The 19,679-nt window shown below is 55.0% G+C and overlaps 1 protein-coding gene across 1 annotated transcript in view; it reads left to right on the top strand.

The window, feature by feature from the left end:
• Nucleotides 1-1,306: 1,306 nt before the first annotated feature.
• Nucleotides 1,307-19,679, top strand: part of vps51 (VPS51 subunit of GARP complex) — a 22,353-nt gene continuing 3,980 nt past the window's right edge. Inside the window, exons 1-8 of the mRNA XM_063036251.1 lie at nucleotides 1,307-1,508; nucleotides 2,982-3,111; nucleotides 5,059-5,205; nucleotides 6,529-6,748; nucleotides 7,925-8,669; nucleotides 11,025-11,237; nucleotides 11,962-12,180; nucleotides 14,713-14,834. Of these exons, the coding sequence (XP_062892321.1) occupies nucleotides 1,332-1,508; nucleotides 2,982-3,111; nucleotides 5,059-5,205; nucleotides 6,529-6,748; nucleotides 7,925-8,669; nucleotides 11,025-11,237; nucleotides 11,962-12,180; nucleotides 14,713-14,834 (1,973 nt within the window). The 5' untranslated portion in view covers nucleotides 1,307-1,331. The remainder of the gene's footprint in view (nucleotides 1,509-2,981; nucleotides 3,112-5,058; nucleotides 5,206-6,528; nucleotides 6,749-7,924; nucleotides 8,670-11,024; nucleotides 11,238-11,961; nucleotides 12,181-14,712; nucleotides 14,835-19,679) is intronic.

Raw genomic sequence — 19,679 nt, 5'->3', positions numbered from 1 at the left:
TTCACCTGCCATTTCCTTGTCCCCCCAGTAGTGTCTCTCCAGCACTGTTTTCCAGCAATCCAATATCCACCCTCACCTCTCTTTTACACTTTATGTACCTGAAAAAACTTTTGGTATGCTCTTTAATATTACTGGCTAGTTACTTTTGTATTCCATCTTAATCGGAATTATTTAGTCCGATGGCCTGGTGGAAGAAGCTGTCCCGGAGCCTGTTGGTCCTGGCTTTTATGCTGTGGTACCGTTTCCCGGATGGTAGCAGCTGGAACAGTTTGTGGTTGGGGTGACTCGGGTCCCCAATGATCCTACGGGCCCTTTTTACACACCTGTCTTTGTAAATGACCTGAATAGTGGGAAGTTCACATCTACAGATGCGCTGGGCTGTCCGCACCACTCTCTGCAGGGTCCTGCGATTGAGGGAAGTACAGTTGCCATACCAGGCAGTGATGCAGCCAGTCAGGATGCTCTCAATTGTGCCCCTGTAGAAAGTTCTTAGGATTTGGGGGACAACACCAAACTTCTTCAGCTGTTGTGCGTTTCTCACCACCCAGCCGGTATGTGCAGGCTACGTGAGGTCCTCGGTGATGTGTATGCTGAGGAACTTTAGAGCTGTTCCCCCTCTCAACCACAGATTCTTTGATGTCTATAGGGGTTAGCCCTTCTCCATTCCTCCTGTCGTCCACAACCAGCTCCTTTGTTTTTGCAACATTGAGGGAGGGGTTGTTTTCTTGACACCACTGTGTCAGGGTGATGACTTCTTCCCTGTAGGCCACCTCATTATTGTTTGAGATAAGGACAATCAATGTAGTGTCGTCGACAAATTTAATTAGCAGATTGGAGCTGTGGGTGGTGACACAGTCATGGGTCTACAGGGAGTAAAGGAGGGGACTTAGTACACATCCCTGACGGGCTCCTGGTTTGAGGGTCGGAGGGTCAGAGGTGAGGGAGCCCACTCTTACCACCTGCCAGCAATCTGACAGGAAGTCCAGGATTCAGCTGCACAAGACAGGGTGAAGGCCGAGGTCTCTGAGCTTTTTATCGAGCCTGGAGGGAATTTTGTGTGTTTTACTCTGGGCTTCCTACATCTGCAGAATCTCTCTTGTTTGTTATTGTCCCTGACCTTCTCTCTCAATATAACTTTATTGTTCCGACCTTCTCTTTCGCTGTAACTTTATTGTCCCTGACCTTCTCTCTCAATATAACTTTATTGTTCCGACCTTCTCTTTCGCTGTAACTTTATTGTCCCTGACCTTCTCTCTCAATATAACTTTATTGTTCCGACCTTCTCTTTCGCTGAAACTTTATTGTTCCAGCCGTGTCCCAGTTCCGGGCCGATGGCGGCGGCCGATCCGGAGCCCGAGCCCGAGGGGAGGAAGCGACGCGCCCACGGGATGCTGAAGCTTTACTACGGGCTGAGTGAGGGAGGCGGGCGGCAGCCGAGCTCCCGGGACCCGCTGGACCCCGCCGACATCGACGGTGCCCACTTTGATCCCGAGGTTTACCTGAACAAGGTGCGGTCGAGTAATTGGTGGGCAGGGGAACTGTCTGCGGGGTCCGGGGTGTGTGTGGGGGGGGTCACTGTCTGCGGGGTCCGGGGTGTGTGGGGGGGGTCACTGTCTGCGGGGTCCGGGGGGGTCACTGTCTGCGGAGTCCGGGGTGTGGGGGGGGGGTCACTGTCTGCGGGGTCCGGGGTGTGGGGGGGGGTCACTGTCTGCGGGGTCCGGGGTGTGGGGGGGGTCACTGTCTGCGGGGTCCGGGGTGTAGGGGGGGGTCACTGTCTGCGGCGTCCGGGGGGGGTCACTGTGTGCGGGATGCGGGGGGTCACTGTGTGCGGGGTGCGGGGGTCACTGTCTGTGGGGTGCGGGGGGGTCACTGTGTGCGGGGTGCGGGGGTCACTGTCTGTGGGGTGTGGGGGGGTCACTGTCTGCGGGGTGCGGGGGGGTCACTGTCTGTGGGGGGGTCACTGTCTGCGGGGTGCAGGGGGTCACTGTCTGCGGGGTCCGGGGGGGGTCACTGTCTGCGGGGTCCGGGGTGTGGGGGGGGTCACTGTCTGCGGAGTCCGGGGTGTGGGGGGGGTCACTGTCTGCGGGGTCCGGGGGGTGTCACTGTCTGCGGAGTCCGGGGGGGGTCACTGTCTGCGGGGTCCGGGGGGGTCACTGCGGGGTGCGGCGGGGGATCACTGTCTGCGGGGTGTGGGGGGGTCACTGCGGGGTCTGGGGGTCACTGTCTGCGGGGTCCGGGGTGTGGGGGAGGGGTCACTGTCTGCGGGGTCCGGGGTGTGGGGGGGGTCACTGTCTCCGGGGTGCGGGGGTCACTGTCTCTGGTGTCTGGGGTGCAGTGGGGGGGCAATCTGTCTGCGGGGTGCGGGGGGGAACTGTGCGGGGTGTGGGGGGGGGACTGTCAGTGGGGTCTGGAGTGCGGGGGGGAACTGTCTCTGGGGTCCGGGGTGCGGGGGGTGGGGTCACTGTCTGCGGGGTCCGGGGTGCAGTGGGGGGGGCCGATCTGTCTGCGGGGTCCGGGGTGCAGTGGGGAGTCACTGTCTCTGGGGTGTGAGGGGTGACTGTCTGCGGGGTCCGGGGTGCGGAGGGGGGAACTGTCTCCGGGGTGCCGGGGGGAACTGTCTGCGGGAGGGGTCTGTCTGTGGGGTCCGAGTTGCTGGGGCGTCTGTCTTTGGGGTCAGAGGTGTGGGGAGGGGTCTGTCTGCGTGGTCCGAGCCGTTACCCAGTCTGGCAGTCCTAGTCCTGATGCTCCTGTACCACCATCGTGACGATAGTGGGTAAAGAGACTGTGGGATGGGTAGTAGGGACCCTTGGCATACAACAGCCCTGATAAATGTCACCAACAGAGGGGAGTGAGACCCAGTGACCCTCTCAGAGTTTTCCTGTCCTCTGTGAGGTGTTGCAGCTTCTGTTCCACACAGTGATGCAGCCAGACAGGAGACTCTCTCACTATCCTTGCCCTTGGCTCTCTCTGCTCTTGTCCAGCTGAGGAGTGAAAGCACGCTGGCAGAGCTGATGGACAGCGAGACCGAGATGGTGAAGCAGATCCGGGCGCTCGACAGCGACATGCAGACGCTGGTCTACGAGAACTACAACAAGTTCATATCGGCCACAGGTAGGGGCGGACAGCGAGCGAGCGGTACTCCCCTCGCACAGGTAGGGTCCTGTCTGAGGGACGGACAGGGAGTGACAGATACTCCCCTCGCACAGGTAGGGTCCTGTCTGAGGGACGGACAGGGAGTGACAGATACTCCCCTCGCACAGGTAGGGGCATTTCTGAGGGATGGACAGGGAGTGAGCAATACTCCCCTAGCACAGATAGGGTCATGTCTGAGGGACGCCCCGTGACTGCGTGGGTTTCCTCACATATTCCAAAGGGGTATGGATTAGGGCCAGCGAGGGGTGGGCGTTGGAAGCATGGCGACACTTGTGGGCTGCCCCCAGCGCAATCCTCATTGACTTGATTTGACGCAAACGACGCATTTCACTGTATCGATGTGCATCTAACAAAACTAATCTCTCTTTTATTCGTCTCCCATCCGTGTACCTATCCAAACTTCAATCCAACATTGAAATCAAGTTTGTGTGCACCATTTGCACTGGCAGCTCATTCCTCACTCTGACCACCCTCTGAGTGAAGAAGTTTCCCTCGAAACTTTTCACCTTTCACCCTTAACCCTTGATCTCAAGTTGTTGTCCCACCCAACCTCAGTGGAAAAAGCCTGCTTGCATTTACCCTATCGAAACCCCTCATAATGTTGTATACCTCTATCAAATCTCCCCTCAGTCTCCTACGCTCCAGGGAATGCAATCCGAACCCACTCAACCTTTCCTTAAAACTCGGGTCCTCCAGACCCAGCAACATCCTTGTAAATTTCCTCTGTACTCCATGGAATAGTGGACTGGTTTATTGTGTAGGATCAGGGGATGGGTTTGAATGGCCCCCACAGCGAGCAGAGGGATTGGGATGAAAGAGGGCGGCTTCGAGAGCTGGGAGCGGAGACCAGCATAATTTGGACTAACACACTCAAAATGCCAGGCAAATTCAGCAGGCCAGGCAGCACCTATGGAAATGGTTTAAACAGTGGCATTTCTGGCTGAGTTCCCTCATCACCACCGGGAAGAAAGGGGGAAGAAGCCAGAATAAAAAGGTGGGGGAAAGGGAAGGAGGACAAGCTGGCAGGTGACAGGTGACACCAGGTGAGGGGGAAGGTGGGTGGGTGGGGCAGGGGGGGATGAAGTGAGACACTGGGAGGTGATAGGTGAGACCAGGTGAGGGGGAAGGTGGGTGGGTGGGGCAGGGGGGGATGAAGTGAGACACTGGGAGGTGATGGGTGAGACCAGGTGAGTGGGAAGGTGGGTGTGGGAGAGGGGGGACCAAGTGATAAACTGGGAGGTGACAGGTGACACCAGGTGAGGGGGAAGGTGGGTGGGTGGGGGAGAGGGGGATGAAGTGAGACACTGGGAGGTGATGGGTAAGACCAGGTGAGGGGGAAGGTGGGTGGGTGGGGCAGGGGGGGATGAAGTGAGACACTGGGAGGTGATAGGTGAGACCAGGTGAGGGGGAAGGTGGGTGGGTGGGGGAGAGGGGGATGAAGTGAGACGCTGGGGGGTGATGGGTGAGACCAGATGAGGGGGGGAGATGAAGAATCTGGGAGGTGAAAGGTAGAAGACAATGGGTTGAAGAAGGAGGAATCTGGTAGGAGAGGAGAATGGACCTTTGGAGAAAGGGAAGGAGGAGGGGAACCAGAGGGAGGTGAGGAGAAGGAATAAGAGGGGAGCCAGAATGGGGAATGGGAAAAGAGAGAAGGGGCGAAAGGAGAGAGATTACTGGAAGTTGGGGAGATCGATGTTTGTGCCATCAGGTTGGAAGTATGACCATCGGACCAGTTGGGTCAAACGTTGATGGTCATTTCTAGTTCCACGATCGTGTAGGGAGTTGGGCTCCACCATTTCCCGCCAGCTCCCCCTGGGTGATTATGGGCAAGGGGGGGTCGTGCGTTCTTCTGATCAGCAGGCCAATCGTTGCCCTCTTGCCTCCTCCTATTCCCCCCCCCCACAGACACTATCAGGAAGATGAAGAACGACTTCAGGAAAATGGAAGACGAGATGGACTGCCTGGCCACCAACATGTCGGCCATCACGGAGTTCAGCGTCCGTATCAGTCACACTCTGCAGGACCAACACCAGCAAATCACCAAGCTCTCAGGTGCTCGGGGAGAGGAGGGGAGCTGTGGTGTCGGGAGGGAGGGGTGGTCCATTAACGCAGGAGGTTCCGCAGATGCTGGGAATCCAGAGAACATACAAAATGCTGGAGGAACTCAGCAGGGTCGGCAGCATCTCTGGAAAGGAATAAACAGTCAACAATTCAGGCTGAGACCCTTCATCTGGACTGGAAAGGAAGGGGGGAAGAAGCTGGAATCAGCCAGGGGTAGTAGTCGAGTCAGATACTTCAGGGACATTGAACAGACACGTGGATGAAAGAATAATGGAGGACTATGTGAGAGGGAAGGGTTAGATTGATCTTATATGCCATAAACACAAACGATTCTGCGAAGCTGAAAACCCAGAGCAACTCTCACAAAATGCTGGAGGAACGCAGCAGGCCAAACAGCGTTTATGCTAATGAATAAGCAGTCGATGTTTCAGACCAAGATCTTTGTCCTGGGGAAGGTTATTGATGAATTGATGGGAATTGGGACGGTTGGTTTCTGGAGGATCAGGGAGAACGGGGATCGGGGATGGTTTTGGGGAGGACGGTGTGGGTTTGCAAAAGATTGCAAATAGTGCAAATTTGGTGGCGGGGAGAGTTGGAGGAAGTGGGGTGTGATGGAAAGGTTTTGAAACTCTGGGGAATTAGGACAGTTGGGTTGGAGAGATGGTTGGGAACTGTGGGGCCATTACGAGGAGAAAGGGGATGCTGAGAGTTGGGGAGGTGGAGGAAGAGGGGAGTACCAGTGAAGTTTTGGAATCCCTTGGGAAATGGGATGGTTGGGTTGGAGAGATAGGGGGGTGGGGGGGGGATACTATGGGGCCATTAGTAGGAGACAGGAGTGGACCAGAGAAGGGGTCACAAGGTGCTGGGAATTAGGAGGAGGAGGAATTGGGATGTGACAGGAAGGTTTTGGAGAATACTGGGAATTGGGATGGTTGGGTTGGAGAGACGGTGGGGAAGTGTGGGACAGTTAGAGGAAGAGAGGACTGGACTGGAGAAAGTTTTACAAGATGCTGGGAATTGGGAGGAGGAGAAATTGGGATGTGACAGGAAGGTTTTGGAGAATACTGGGAATTGGGATGGTTGGGTTGGAGAGACGGTGGGGAAGTGTGGGACAGTTGGATCGGAGAGATGGGAATTATGTGACAGTTGCAGGGAGAGAGGTGTGGGCTTTGGGGGAAAGGACTACAAGCTGATGGGAATTGGGAAGGGGGGGTGGTTTTGGAAGGTGTTAGAGCCCGATGGGAATTGGAACATCGTTTGGTATAGACCGGTTGGGCCGAGCAGCTCAGTGATGGTTCCCCCGTTGTATTCCAGGCGTGCATGCTCTCCTGCGCAAGCTGCAGTTCCTGTTCGAGCTGCCTGCCCGGCTGAAGAAGTGCGTGGAGCTGGAGGCGTACGGGCAGGCGGTGCGCTACTACACCAAGGCGCGCTCCGTCCTGCTGCAGTACCAGCTGATGCCCTCTTTCCAGGGCATCCACGACGACTGCAGCAAGATCATGGCCGACCTCGCCCACAGGCTCCGCGTCCAGTTCAGGTGCAGGAGCGCCCGCTCGTCACGTCTCCCGCCCACTCCCACTCCTAGAGTCCGCAGCACAGAAACAGGCCCTTCAGCCCATCTAGTCCATGCCTCGACCCACCGACCCGCACCCAGACCTCTCCCATCTATGCATTGTGGAAGTCATTGCCATGTGAGGGCGGAAGTTGATGAGTTCTTGATTAGTCAGGGTGTCAAGGGTTACGGGGGAGAAGGCAGGAGAATGGGGTTGAGAGAGAAACTAAATCAGCCATGATGGAATGGCGGAGCAGACTCGATGGGCCGAACAGCCTAATTCTGCTCCTGTGTCTCATGGTCTTAAAAGCTCCCACATCCTTTCAAATGCCCCCAGTGGTGTTTGTCCCAAGTAGCCTCTGACAATCAGGTCCTGCTCCTGACTTGGTTAGCAAGCCTGGCGGAACCGTTTGCGCCGACGGGAGACGGGGCAAAAGCGGGTTGGCAGGGCTTTAAGACCTTTCAGGCAGATGGGGCACATCAGCCATTGTTTGCAGCTCATCGAGGAGAAGGAAAACCCCAGATCTCAAACCTCCGCTGCCTTGTGGCTGTACCCACTAGTGGGGAAGGCTTTGGGAGTGAACCTCGTTTGCGGGGGGGGAGAAATCTGGAGCAGGAAGGCAGGAGAATGGGGTTGGGAGGGGCAATAAATGAGTCATGGTGAAATGGTGGAGCAGATTCGATGGGCCGAATGGCCTATGTCTGGCGGACAGTCAGAGACTTTTCCCTCTGTGGCAGGAGAGAGCGAGGAAGTTTAAGGGGCGAGGATCTGAGGCAGGGTTTCTCACACAGTCAAAAGGGTCAGCACGGGCAAGTGGGCCAAAGGGCATCTTCGTGCCCTGTCCCATTCAGTGACTCAATAGTTGTCATTCGACTGGGAAAGGGTTTGTGTTGCTTGGTTATGGGGGAGCCAGCACGGCCCAAAGGGCTGAATGGCCTTCAGTACGGAACCTTCCCTGTGGCAAGTAGTGTGGTGGACTTGCTGGGGGAGCAGTTCATTGCTTCCTCGCTCCCTCCCTCCCCTAGTCCCTCAGCACCTCCCCCTCCGTCCTCCACGTACTCCCTCGGCCCCTCCGCCTGTTGCGCTCTCCCCCGTCCCCTGCGCGCCGCCAACCTCTCCCCTCTGTCCGGCTGACGACTGACCGCTGTCCCCCACCCTAGGGAGGGCGGCTCGAGCGCCCAACAGCTGGCCGAGTGCGTGGACCTGCTGCTGCGCCTGGAGGAGCCGGCGGAGTCCCTCTGCGACGAGTTCCTGTCGCACGCCCGCAGCCGGCTGGAGGGGCAACTGCGGGGTCTGGAATTCGGCGCTGGCAGCACCTCGCCCCCCGCCGCCGACTTCCTGGAATTCGTGGACGCCGGCTGCCACGGCTTCGTCAGTGACACCTGCCTGCTCATCGCCTCCTACCAGGAGCTGTTCGTCCGGCGGCCAGCCGCGGCCGGCAGCGACGTGGCCCCCATGGCCAACGCCAAGCTCCAGGCTTTCATCCGCCAGCTGATGGGCCGCTACTTCTCGCTGGTGGAGGGGCGCGTGGCGGCCGAGAGAGGCGTGGCGGACAACTCGCTGCTGGTCCGGGGCTTGGACCGCATCCACCGCCGGCTCCAGGCAGTCGAGAGGCTGCTGCCCGGCTCGGGGCTGGGGGCCGAGGGAGCAGAGATCGTGGCGCGCGCCGCCCGCGGGCGCCTCGGCCAGTACCTGGAGGCCCTGCGTGGCTTCCTGGCCGACTCGCTGACCGACGTGCGCCAGTCGCTGGCCGCGCCCCGCGTTCTGGGCAAGGACGGACCCGGCCTGTCGGAGCTGCTCGCCACCCTGTCTGCCTCCCTGCTGAACCAGGTCAAGTCAGTGCTTGCCTCCGTCCACCTTTTCATCGCCAAGGACATCACCTTCTCCGATAAGCCCTTCTTCAAGGTGAGAGTGCTGCGGAGGAGCTTCACGCCAACATCCCAGCCGCTAAACCCCCGTTTCCCACTGCTCCCTGTTTGTCTGACCCTCCCTAACCCAAACGTCCTTCGAATATGGTGAGGGGCTTTGGGCCCCTTATTTAAGAAAGGTGGTGCTGACATTGGAGAGGGTGCCTGAGAATGATACTGGGAATGAAAGGGTTAATCTATGAGGAGTGATTGATGGCCCTGGGCCTTGACTCACTGGAGCTTCGAAGAATGACGGGGGATCTAACTGAAACCTATCGAATAGTGAAAGGTCTGGGTAGACTGAGTGTGGGGGGGGATGTTTCTTTTGGTGGGGGAGTCTAAGACAAGAGGACACGGTTTCAGAATAGAGGGGGGTGCCCTTTTAGAATGGCAACGAGGGTGAGTTTCCTTCGCCAGAGGGTGGTGAATTTGTGGAATTCATTGCCACAGGGGCAATGGGTATATTTAAAGCAGAGGCTCGTGGGTTCCTGATTAGTCAGGGCGTCAGGGAGAAGGCAGGAGACTGAGGTTGAGAGGGGTAAGAAATCAGCCATGACGGAATGCTGGAGCAGATTCGATGGGCCGAATGGCTTAATTGTTCTCCATTGTCCTATGGTCTGATAAGCTCCTACTGTGCTGATGAGAGGCATTGATCGTGTGGGTAGTCAGAGGCTTTTTCCCAGGGCTGAAATGGCTGCCACAAGAGGACACAGGTTTAAGGTGGTTGGATGTAGGTACAGGGGTAAGTTTTTTACGCAGAGAGTGGTGAGTGCGTGGGACGGGCTGCCAGCGATGCTGGTGGAGGCGGATACAATATGGTCTTTTAAGAGACTCCTGGACAGGTACATGGAGCTTAGAAAAATAGAGGGCTATGGGTCACCTCAGTAATTTCTAAAGTAAGTACGTGTTCAGCACATCATTGTGGGCCGAAGGGCCTGTATTGTGCTGTAGGTTTTCTATGTCTCTATGTTTCCTATTAAATACCCCGAGCGTCTCAAATAGACTTTGACAACCAAGTCCAGCTCCTGACCTTCACGTGTGGCTTAGCCACCAAGCCCGGCGGAACAGTTTCTACTGACAGGGGAAGGGGCAAAGGCAGGTTCCTGGCATCTTAGAAACCAGTCGCTTTGGGCAGACGGGGCTTGTCAGCCGCGGTTGGCAGCTCATCTCGGAGAAGGAGAACTCTGATCTCAAACCTCCGCTGCCTTGTGGCTATACCCACCCACGGGGAAGGTTCTGGGAGTGAACCCCGAGGGAAAAATCCGGAGCTGGAGTCCCGAAGCCAGTCCTACGTTGAGTTCAATGCCGACTGGCAACTCCTGCGACAGCGCCGGTGCCAAACTGTGTCGGTCTCTGCCGTCCCTTTGCATTCATCAGCTGTGTGGAGAGGGGGAGCCTGCTGCGTGGACAACAGCTTGCTCTCCGTATCGTACTGCCCTGGCTTGCCTACTGGCTTATGGCCTCTGCTGAGACTTGGGGGGTGCTGGAAGAAGGCAGTACCGGGAAGGTTTGGGAAACTGCTGGGAATTCAGAGGTTCAGGGAGATGGAGGATGACGGCTCTATTTCTTGATCTTCTGGGAATGTGGAGTTTCTGGGAGATGGGGGTGTCTTCCCGGTCTCTCGATCTGGGAATGTGGAGTTTCTGGGAGATGGGGGTCACGGCCCTGTCTCTCGATCTGGGAATTTGGAGGTTCAGGGAGCTGGGGGTGACGGCCCTGTCTCTCGATCTGGGAATTTGGAGTTTCTGGGAGATGGGGGTGTCTTCCCTGTCTCTCGATCTGGGAATGTGGAGTTTCAGGGAGATGGGGGTGTCTTCCCTGTCTCTCGATCTGGGAATTTGGAGGTTCTGGGAGATGGGGGTGTCTTCCCTGTCTCTCGATCTGGGAATTTGGAGTTTCAGGGAGATGGGGGTGTCTTCCCTGTCTCTCGATCTGGGAATGTGGAGTTTTAGGGAGGTGGGGGTGTCTTCCCTGTCTCTCGATCTGGGAATGTGGAGTTTCAGGGAGATGGGGGTGACGGCCCTGTCTCTCGATCTGGGAATTTGGAGGTTCTGGGAGATGGGGGTGTCTTCCTGGTCTCTCGATCTGGGAATGTGGAGTTTCAGGGAGATGGGGGTGTCTTCCTGGTCTCTCGATCTGGGAATGTGGAGTTTCAGGGAGATGGGGGTGTCTTCCTGGTCTCTCGATCTGGGAATGTGGAGGTTCAGGGAGATGGGGGTGACGGCCCTGTCTCTCGATCTGGGAATGTGGAGTTTCAGGGAGATGGGGGTGTCTTCCCTGTCTCTCGATCTTCTGGGAATTTGGATGTTCAGGGAGATGGGGGTGACGGCTCTGTCTCTCGATATCTCCGCAGGGGGAGTTCTGTAGCCAGGGTGTGCGTGAGGGTCTCATCGTTGCCTTCATCAGACACGTGTGCCAGACTGCGCGGCAGTTCTGCGAGACGACCGGCGAGAAGAGCTCAACCCCGCCCGGGCTGCTGCTCCTGCTCAGCCGCCTCTGCCTCGACTACGAGACGTCCAGCGTCAGCTACATCCTCACGCTGACCGACGAGCAGTTCCTCGGCCAGGTCAGTGATGCCCAGCCCCCTCCCCACCTTTCTCAGACGGGACGGTGGGGAGGGAGCTTCACTCTGTGTCTGAACCCGGGAGTGTGTGATGGGATGGTGTGGAGGGAGCTTCACTCTGTGTCTGACCCCGGGAGTGTGTGATGGGACGGAGCGGAGGGAGTGTGAGTGATGGGACGGAGCGGAGGGAGTGTGAGTGATGGGACGGAGCGGAGGGAGTATGAGTGATGGGACGGTGCGGAGGGAGTGTGAGTGATGGGACGGTGCGGAGGGAGTGTGTGTGATGGGACGGTGCGGAGATAGTGTGTGTGTGATGGGACGGTGCGGAGGGAGTGTGTGTGATGGGACGGTGCGGAGGGAGTGTGTGTGATGGGACGGTGCGGAGGGAATGTGAGTGATGGGACGGTGCAGAGGGAGTGTGTGTGATGGGACGGAGCGGAGGGAGTGTGTGTGATGGGACAGTGCGGAGATAGTGTGTGTGTGATGGGACGGTGCGGAGTGAGTGTGTGTGATGGGACGGTGCGGAGGGAGTGTGAGTGATGGGACGGAGCGGAGATAGTGTGTGAGTGATGGGCCGGAGCGGAGGGAGTGTGAGTGATGGGACGGTGCGGAGGGAGTGTGTGTGATGGGACGGTGCGGAGGGAGTGTGTGTGTTGGGACGGTGCGGAGGTAGAGTGTGTGTTAGGAGCCTCACTCTGTGTTTGGCTGTGTTGTCCGCTCCACACAGGACCATTCGCCGGTGACGCCGGTGACCGTGCTGTGCGCGGACGCCCGCGAGTCGGCACAGCGGCTCCTGAACCACTACGTGAAGGTGCAGGGGCTGAACGTCTCGCAGATGCTGCGCAAGAGCGTGGAGACGCGCGACTGGATCAACACCATTGAACCGCGCAACGTGCGGGCCGTGATGAAGCGGGTGGTGGAGGACATCACCTCCATCGACGTGCAGGTGAGGACGCGGTCACCACGGGAACTGGACGGTGACGGGAGGGAGGCAGAGACGCCAGGCAGGATAGTGGAACGCTGCTCTCGCAGGATGAGGGAAGGCAGCAGACTTCCAGTGTCCCTGCCGACTACGACTGCGAGAGGGGCGTCCAGCTGCAGCTTCTAGCGCTCCATGTTACGGAGTTGGAGCTGGAACCGGATGAACTCCGGATCATCCGGGAGGCTGAGGGGGTGGTCGATAGGACACATACAGAGGGAGTTACACCCAAGGATTAAAGAATTAAGGAGCCTGTGCAGACTACCCCTGTGGCCATCCCCCTCAACAACAGGTATACCACTTTGGATACTGTTGGGGTGGGGGAATGACCTACCAGAGAAAAGTCCCAGCAGCCAGGCCTCTGGCACTGACTGACTCTCATTCAGAAGGGAAGTGAGCTGTGGAGATAGTGGATTCATTAGTGAAGGAAACAGAAAGGAGGTTCTGTGGAGAAGAATGAGATTCCCGGATGTTACAGTTGCAAGAAAAAGTTGTCAACCCTTTGCAATAACTTGGCTTTCTGCATTAATTACTCATAAAATGCAGTCTGATCTTAATCTAAATCACGATAAGGCACACACAATCTGTTTAAAGTAAGAACAGACAAATCTCGTCAATACTGAGTACACCATTCACAGTCTAGATTCAAGAAAAGTATGTGAACCTCTGGGGTAACGCTTTCTGTGAAAGCTATTTGGAGTCGGGTGTTCCAATCAATGAGATGAGGTTGGAGGTGTGGGTTGTGGAGGTGCCCTGCCCTATAAAAAAGACACACAAAGTCAGGTTACTGACAGAGCCTGCTCTTCCCAACAAAGATCTGTTGACGTGCACTATGCCTCGATCAAAACAACTTTCAGAGGATCTTAGAAGAATTGTAGAGATGCATGAAGCTGGAAAAGGCTACAGAAACGTGCTAGTGAGGCCAGATGTAGGAAGATTATACAGTTTGACACATGGCTAAGGAGCTGGTGCAGGAGGGAGAGCATAAGATTTTTGGATAATTGGGCTCTCTTCTAGGGAAGGTGGGACCTGTACAGAAGAGATGGATTTCACCCGAACTGAAGCGGGACTAATATCCTAGTGGGAAGGTTTACTAGTGTGGGGTTTAAACTGGAGTTGCAGGGAGACAGGAACCAGAGCATCAGAACAGCTAGTGGAGAGGTTGTGGAGGCAGATGTTGTTAAGACCTCAGTCAAAGTCCAGAATCAAAAGGTTGAGCTTGGTGTGACTAGTGTCCTGAGCTGCGTATATTTCAGTGCAGGAAGTATCGTAGGGAAGGCAGGTGAGCTGAAGGCATGGTGCAACACATGGAATTATGATGTGGTAGTCATGAATGAGACTTGGTTGCGGGAGGGGCAGGATTGGCAGCTCAGTATTCCGGGGTTTCCACATTTTTAGACATGGACAAAGTGGGAGGGATTGGAGGAGTAGGGGTGGTGTTCCTCGTCAGGGGAAAACGTCATGGCAGTGCTCCGTCAGGACGGACTGGAGAGCTCGGCTAATGAGGCATTTTGGATGGAGCTGAGAAATAAGAAAGGTAAGACCACGTTAGTGGGGCTTTGTTACAGACCACCCGACAGTCTGCGGGATTTAGAGGAACAAATTTGTAAAGAGCTTGCAGATTGTTGCAAGAAACATACGGTTGTTATGATAACTTTACACATATTGACTCTGCCTCCCAGACTGTAAAAGGACTGGATGGGGTAGAGTTTGTCAAATGTGTTCAGGAAAGATTCCTTCATCAGTACATAGAAGTCCCAACGAGAGACTGTGGGATACTGAATCTGCTTTGAGGGAATGAGACAGGGCAGGTGACTGAAGTTTGTGCAGGGAATGATCATAATGCCATTGGTTTCTTTCTTTCTTTTTAAATCTTTTTATTGAATAAGTATACAAAAAGGTAAGCCATATAAACATTAATACAATGTTAAAGTATAATAAAATTCCAGAAGGTATCAATACCAAAAAAAAATACTACAAACAATGTAATTTAAACATAAGATTTTACATAAAATTTTAGGTAGTCCAAAGATAGCAGTAATAGGGTGAGGAGAGATATCTATATTTAATACCTTAGAAATAATATTAAAAATATCTCTCTAAAAAGTTTCCAAAGTAGGGCAAGACCAAAACATATGAGTTAAAGAGGCTATCTGCCCCGAACATCTATCACAAAAAGGATTAATATGCGAGTAAAAACGCGCTAACTTATCTTTGGACATATGTGCTCTATGAACCACTTTAAATTGAATTAGGGAATGTTTAGCACAAATAGAGGAAGTATTAACTAATTGTAAAATCTGCCCCCAATCATCCACAGAAATGGTAAGCCCCAATTCCTGTTCCCAATCTACCCTAATCTTATCAAATGGCGCTTTCCTAAGTTTCATAATAATATTATAAATCATAGCCGGGCCTGCTTGTGCACTGGGTGACTCCGCAGTGGCTCAGGCTCTGAGCCGAGCCCCGTGTAACCATACCGTGTGTACTCCCGTGTAGGTTGGACTGCTGTACGAGGAAGGCGTGAGGAAGGCCCACAGCAGCGATTCCAGCAAGAGAACCTTCTCGGTGTACAGCAGTTCCCGGCAGCAGTCACGCTACACCCCCAGCTACACCCCCAGGTAGGCGGGCTGTGGGGAAGGCAGGGGGGTGGTGAGGGGCATCGACCCCATCGGATCGGGAACAGGGAAAACACTTGTCCGAGGCTGCGCTGCGCCGCCGTCTCGCTTCTTGCGAGTTCCGATTTATTTATCGCGCGTACATTGGAACGTACAGAGAAATGGCCCCCAAACAGCTGTTACGTGTGAGGCAACACTTTGCGGCTGGTTGTCTCCGGTGCTCCCGATGTGGCCTCCTCTACATCGCGGGACCACTTCGTCGAGCACCTCTCCATCCGCCAAAATCAGAACTTCCCGGCAGCCAGCCGCTTAAATTCCCATTCCCATTCCCATTCCGACATGCGAATATGAGGTCACTCTCAGGGTGAAGCAGCAACACCTGATATCCTGTTTGTGTGGCCTCCCAACATGATGGCATTAACATCAATTTCTTCTGGTTTGTAAAATAAAATTCCCTTCCCCTCCCCTTTTCTTATATTCTCTACTCTGACCTCTCCCTGGGGTCCCCCCACCTTTCCCTTTCTCCTCTCCTATCAGATTCCTTCCTCTCCCCTGGCTTCACCTATCACCTTCCAGCTACCCTCCTCCCTCCCCTCCTCCCCCCCCCCGCCTTTTTATTCTGGTGCCTCCTCGCTCCCTTTCCAGTCCCGATGAAGGGTCTCGGCCCGAAACGTCGACTGTTTATTCATTTCCGTAGATGCTGCCTGACCCGCTGAGTTCCCCCAGTGTTTTGTCTGTGTTGCTCTGGATTTCCAGCATCTCTCGCGGTAGTTCGATGCGTTGTTCACGTTAACGGCAAATGCGCCCCAAGGATGCGCCACGGGCAGCCCGCGCAAGTCGCCACACATCCCGACGCCCGCGTGGCACGCCCACACTGCTCAGCGGAACAACAACGACGGCAAACTGACGGCACGCTAGCGTGGGGGTTAGCGCGACCCGTTACAGCCCGGGGCGCCGGAGTTTTCAGAGTTCAATTCCAGCGTTCTCTGGAAGCAAGTTTGTATGTTCCTTCCAGTGAACATGTGGATTTCCTCCGGGTGCTCTGTTTCCTCCCACAGTCGAAAGAGGTACCGGTTGGTGGGTTAATTGGTCATTGTAAATTGTCTTGTGGTTAGGCTGGGGTTAAATCGGTGGGCTGCTGGGTGGGGTACTCATTGGGCCAGAATGGGCTCATCATGCCAGAATGGCCTGTACTGATCTGTACTTGGAAATAAATTAATAGTTTGCCCAGATGCCCAGCAGAACAACACAACTGGCCAAACAACAGCAAAACAAGCTCCTGGCCCGCACACACACACACACACTCACTCACTGCTCCAGCTTCAGGACAGGCCTACAGTCTCCAGTCTTCGGCTATTGTGCTTCGACCTCTGGCCTTTGGTATGGATTCCCGGATGAGCCGTTGACAGGACCCTAACCTCCAGGCTGGCACCTCGGGGCACGCCGATTGACTAGCCCTCGCACAGACTCCCGCCGGCGGCAGATGCCCTCTGTCACCCGTGCACGTCAGTCACCGGCGCTGGCGCAGTATCCGGCTGGTGTGCGGTGCAGGCCTGCGTCAAGCAGCCTACGGGGTATCCGCGTGCCTCTCCAGTGCTTCTGGGAGAAGGGGGCGAGAGTGGGTATCGGACCACTGGCAAATGATGCTGGAGAGCTAGTAATGGAGGACAACAAAATAGCAAACGAACTAAATATTTTACATCAGTCTTCACTGTGGAAGCCTAACCCTGCTTCTATATCTCATGGTCTTATTGAAGGAACATGGGGAAGATAACTGCTGTACTGGGGCAGTCTAGGCCCAGAGGACACAGATAGAATGGGTGTGGAGAGGATGTTTCTTATAGTGGGGGAGTTTAGGACCAGAGGACACAGATAGAATGGGTGTGGAGAGGATGTTTCCTATAGTGGGGGAGTCTAGGACCAGAGGACACAGATGGAGTGGATGTGGAGAGGATGTTTCCCATAGTGGGGGAGTCTAGGACCAGAGGACACAGACAGAGTGGATGTGGAGAGGATGTTTCCCATAGTGGGGGAGTCTGGGACCAGAGGACACAGATAGAGTGGATGTGGAGAGGATGTTTCCTATAGTGGGGGAGTCTAGGACCAGAGGACACAGATAGAGTGGATGTGGAGAGGATGTTTCCTATAGTGGGGGAGTCTAGGACCAGAGGACACAGATAGAGTGGATGTGGAGAGGATGTTTCCTATAGTGGGGGAGTCTAGGACCAGAGGACACAGATAGAGTGGATGTGGAGAGGATGTTTCCTATAGTGGGGGAGTCTAGGACCAGAGGACACAGACCGAGTGGATGTGGAGAGGATGTTTCCTATAGTGGGGAGTCTAGGACCAGAGGACACAGATAGAGTGGATGTGGAGAGGATGTTTCCTATAGTGGGGGAGACAAGGACCAGAAGACACAGATAGGATGGATGTGGAGAGGATGTTTCCTATAGTGGGGGAGTCTAGGACCAGAGGACACAGATAGAGTGGATGTGGAGAGGATGTTTCCTATAGTGGGGGAGACTTGGACCAGAGGACACAGATAGAGAGGATGTGGAGAGGATGTTTCCTATAGTGGGGGAGTCTAGGACCAGAGGACACGGATAGAGTGGATGTGGAGAGGATGTTTCCTATAGTGGGGGAGTCTAGGACCAGAGGACACAGATAGAGTGGATGTGGAGAGGATGTTTCCTATAGTGGGGGAGTCTAGGACCAGAGGACACAGATAGAGTGGATGTGGAGAGGATGTTTCCTATAGTGGGGGAGTCTAGGACCAGAGGACACAGACCGAGTGGATGTGGAGAGGATGTTTCCTATAGTGGGGAGTCTAGGACCAGAGGGCACAGATAGAGTGGATGTGGAGAGGATGTTTCCTATAGTGGGGGAGACAAGGACCAGAAGACACAGATAGAGTGGATGTGGAGAGGATGTTTCCTATAGTGGGGGAGTCTAGGACCAGATGGCACAACGTCAGAATAGAGGGACGTCCCTTTAGAATGGAGATGAGGAGGAATTTCTTTAGCCAGAAGGTGGTGAATTTGTGGAATTCTTTGCCACAGACGGCTGTGGAGGCTGTCATTGGGTATATTTAAAGCGAAGGTTGATAGGTTCTTGATTAGTACGGGCATCAATGGTTGTGGGGAGAAGGCAGGAGAATGGGGTTGAGAGGGATAGTAAATCAGCCATGATGGAATGGTGGAGCTGACTCGATGGACTGAATGGCTTGATTCTGCTCCTATGTCTTATGGTCTTGTATTTCTGGACTGCTGATTCAGAAACGCGTTCAAATCCCGTCCAAATGTTCAAAGTGCATAGGTTACCGGGGGCATGAATGGTCAGTGCGATGGTGTTACAGCTGGGGGGTGGAGTTCAAAGTTCAATCCCAGCACCGTCTGTGAGGAGCTTGTACTTCCCGCAAACACGTGGGTTTCCTCAGGGAGCTCTGGTCTCCTCCCGCAGTCCAATGCCATACCGGTCAGTAGAGTAATTGGTGGCTGTAAATTGTCCCGATTGAACACAAGAAGTTCTGCAGAGGCTGGAAATCCAGGGCAACCCACACAAGTGTGTCTCTGCTCAGGTTAATTGGGCAGTGCCTGTCCCTAGCTGTATCTCAAATCCCTACCTCGCCTGTCAGGAAGAATGGTATTAGAAAGAAAATCAGCCGTGCTGGAACGGCGCAGCAGGCTCGACGGGCCGAGTGGCCTGGTAGTGCTCCTGTGTCTTCCGGATGGAGGAAACGGGAATGGAAGAGTCCATCTGGCCCCTTGATCCTGCTGTGTGCGTCGGTGAGATATAGCAGAGGATGCACTAACAGGCCACTCGGATCGTCAAGCACCCATTTTTCTACTCATCCCAATGAATTCCTTTTATTTCCCCCTCCTTCCCATCAACCCCACCACTCCACGATTCAAGGGTTAAAAAACTAAGGGTACAACGCCCCATATTGTCTGTGGAGCCTCCAACCTTACAGCATCAACGTCGATTTCTCTAACGTCTGGTAATTTCTCTCCCTTCCCTCCCCTTCTCGCTTTTCTATTCCTCATCCTGGCTCCCCCCTCACCCTTCTCCTCACCTACCCATCAACTCCTCACGTACACATCACCTCCTCACGTACACATCACCTCCTCACCTACCATCACCACCTCACGTACCCATCACCTCCTCACGTACACATCACCTCCTCACCTACCATCACCACCTCACGTACCCATCACCTCCTCACGTACCCATCACCTCCTCACGTACCCATCACCACCTCACCTACCCATCACCTCCTCACCTACCATCACCTCCTCACGTACCCATCACCTCCTCACGTACCCATCACCTCCTCACCTACACATCACCAACTCACCTACCCATCACCACCTCACGTACACATCGCCTCCTCACGTACACATCGCCTCCTCACGTACACATCGCCTCCTCACGTACACATCACCTCCTCACGTACACATCACCACCTCACTTCCCATCACCTCCTCACGTACACATCACCTCCTCACTTCCCATCACCTCCTCACGTACACATCACCACCTCACCTACCCATCACCACCTCACCTACCCATCGCCTTCTCACGTACCATCGCCTCCTCACGTACCATCGCCTCCTCACGTACCCATCACCACCTCACGTACACATCACCTCCCCACGTACCCATCAACTCCTCACCTACTCATCACCTCCTCCTTCCCGTTCTCCCACTGTCCTCTCTCCTCTCCTATCAGATTCCTCCTTCCTCAGCCCGTTACCTCTTCCACCTATCCCCTTTCAGCTTCTTACTTCATCTCGCCTCCCGGGCCCACCTGGCGTCACCTATCACCTTCCAGCTTGTCCTCCTGCCTCT

Source organism: Mobula hypostoma, chromosome 30, assembly GCF_963921235.1.
Source record: "Mobula hypostoma chromosome 30, sMobHyp1.1, whole genome shotgun sequence".
Classification (NCBI taxonomy): domain Eukaryota; kingdom Metazoa; phylum Chordata; class Chondrichthyes; order Myliobatiformes; family Myliobatidae; genus Mobula; species Mobula hypostoma.
The sequence above is the reverse complement of the archived record's forward strand: the minus strand, read 5'-3'. Positions and strand labels throughout refer to the sequence as shown.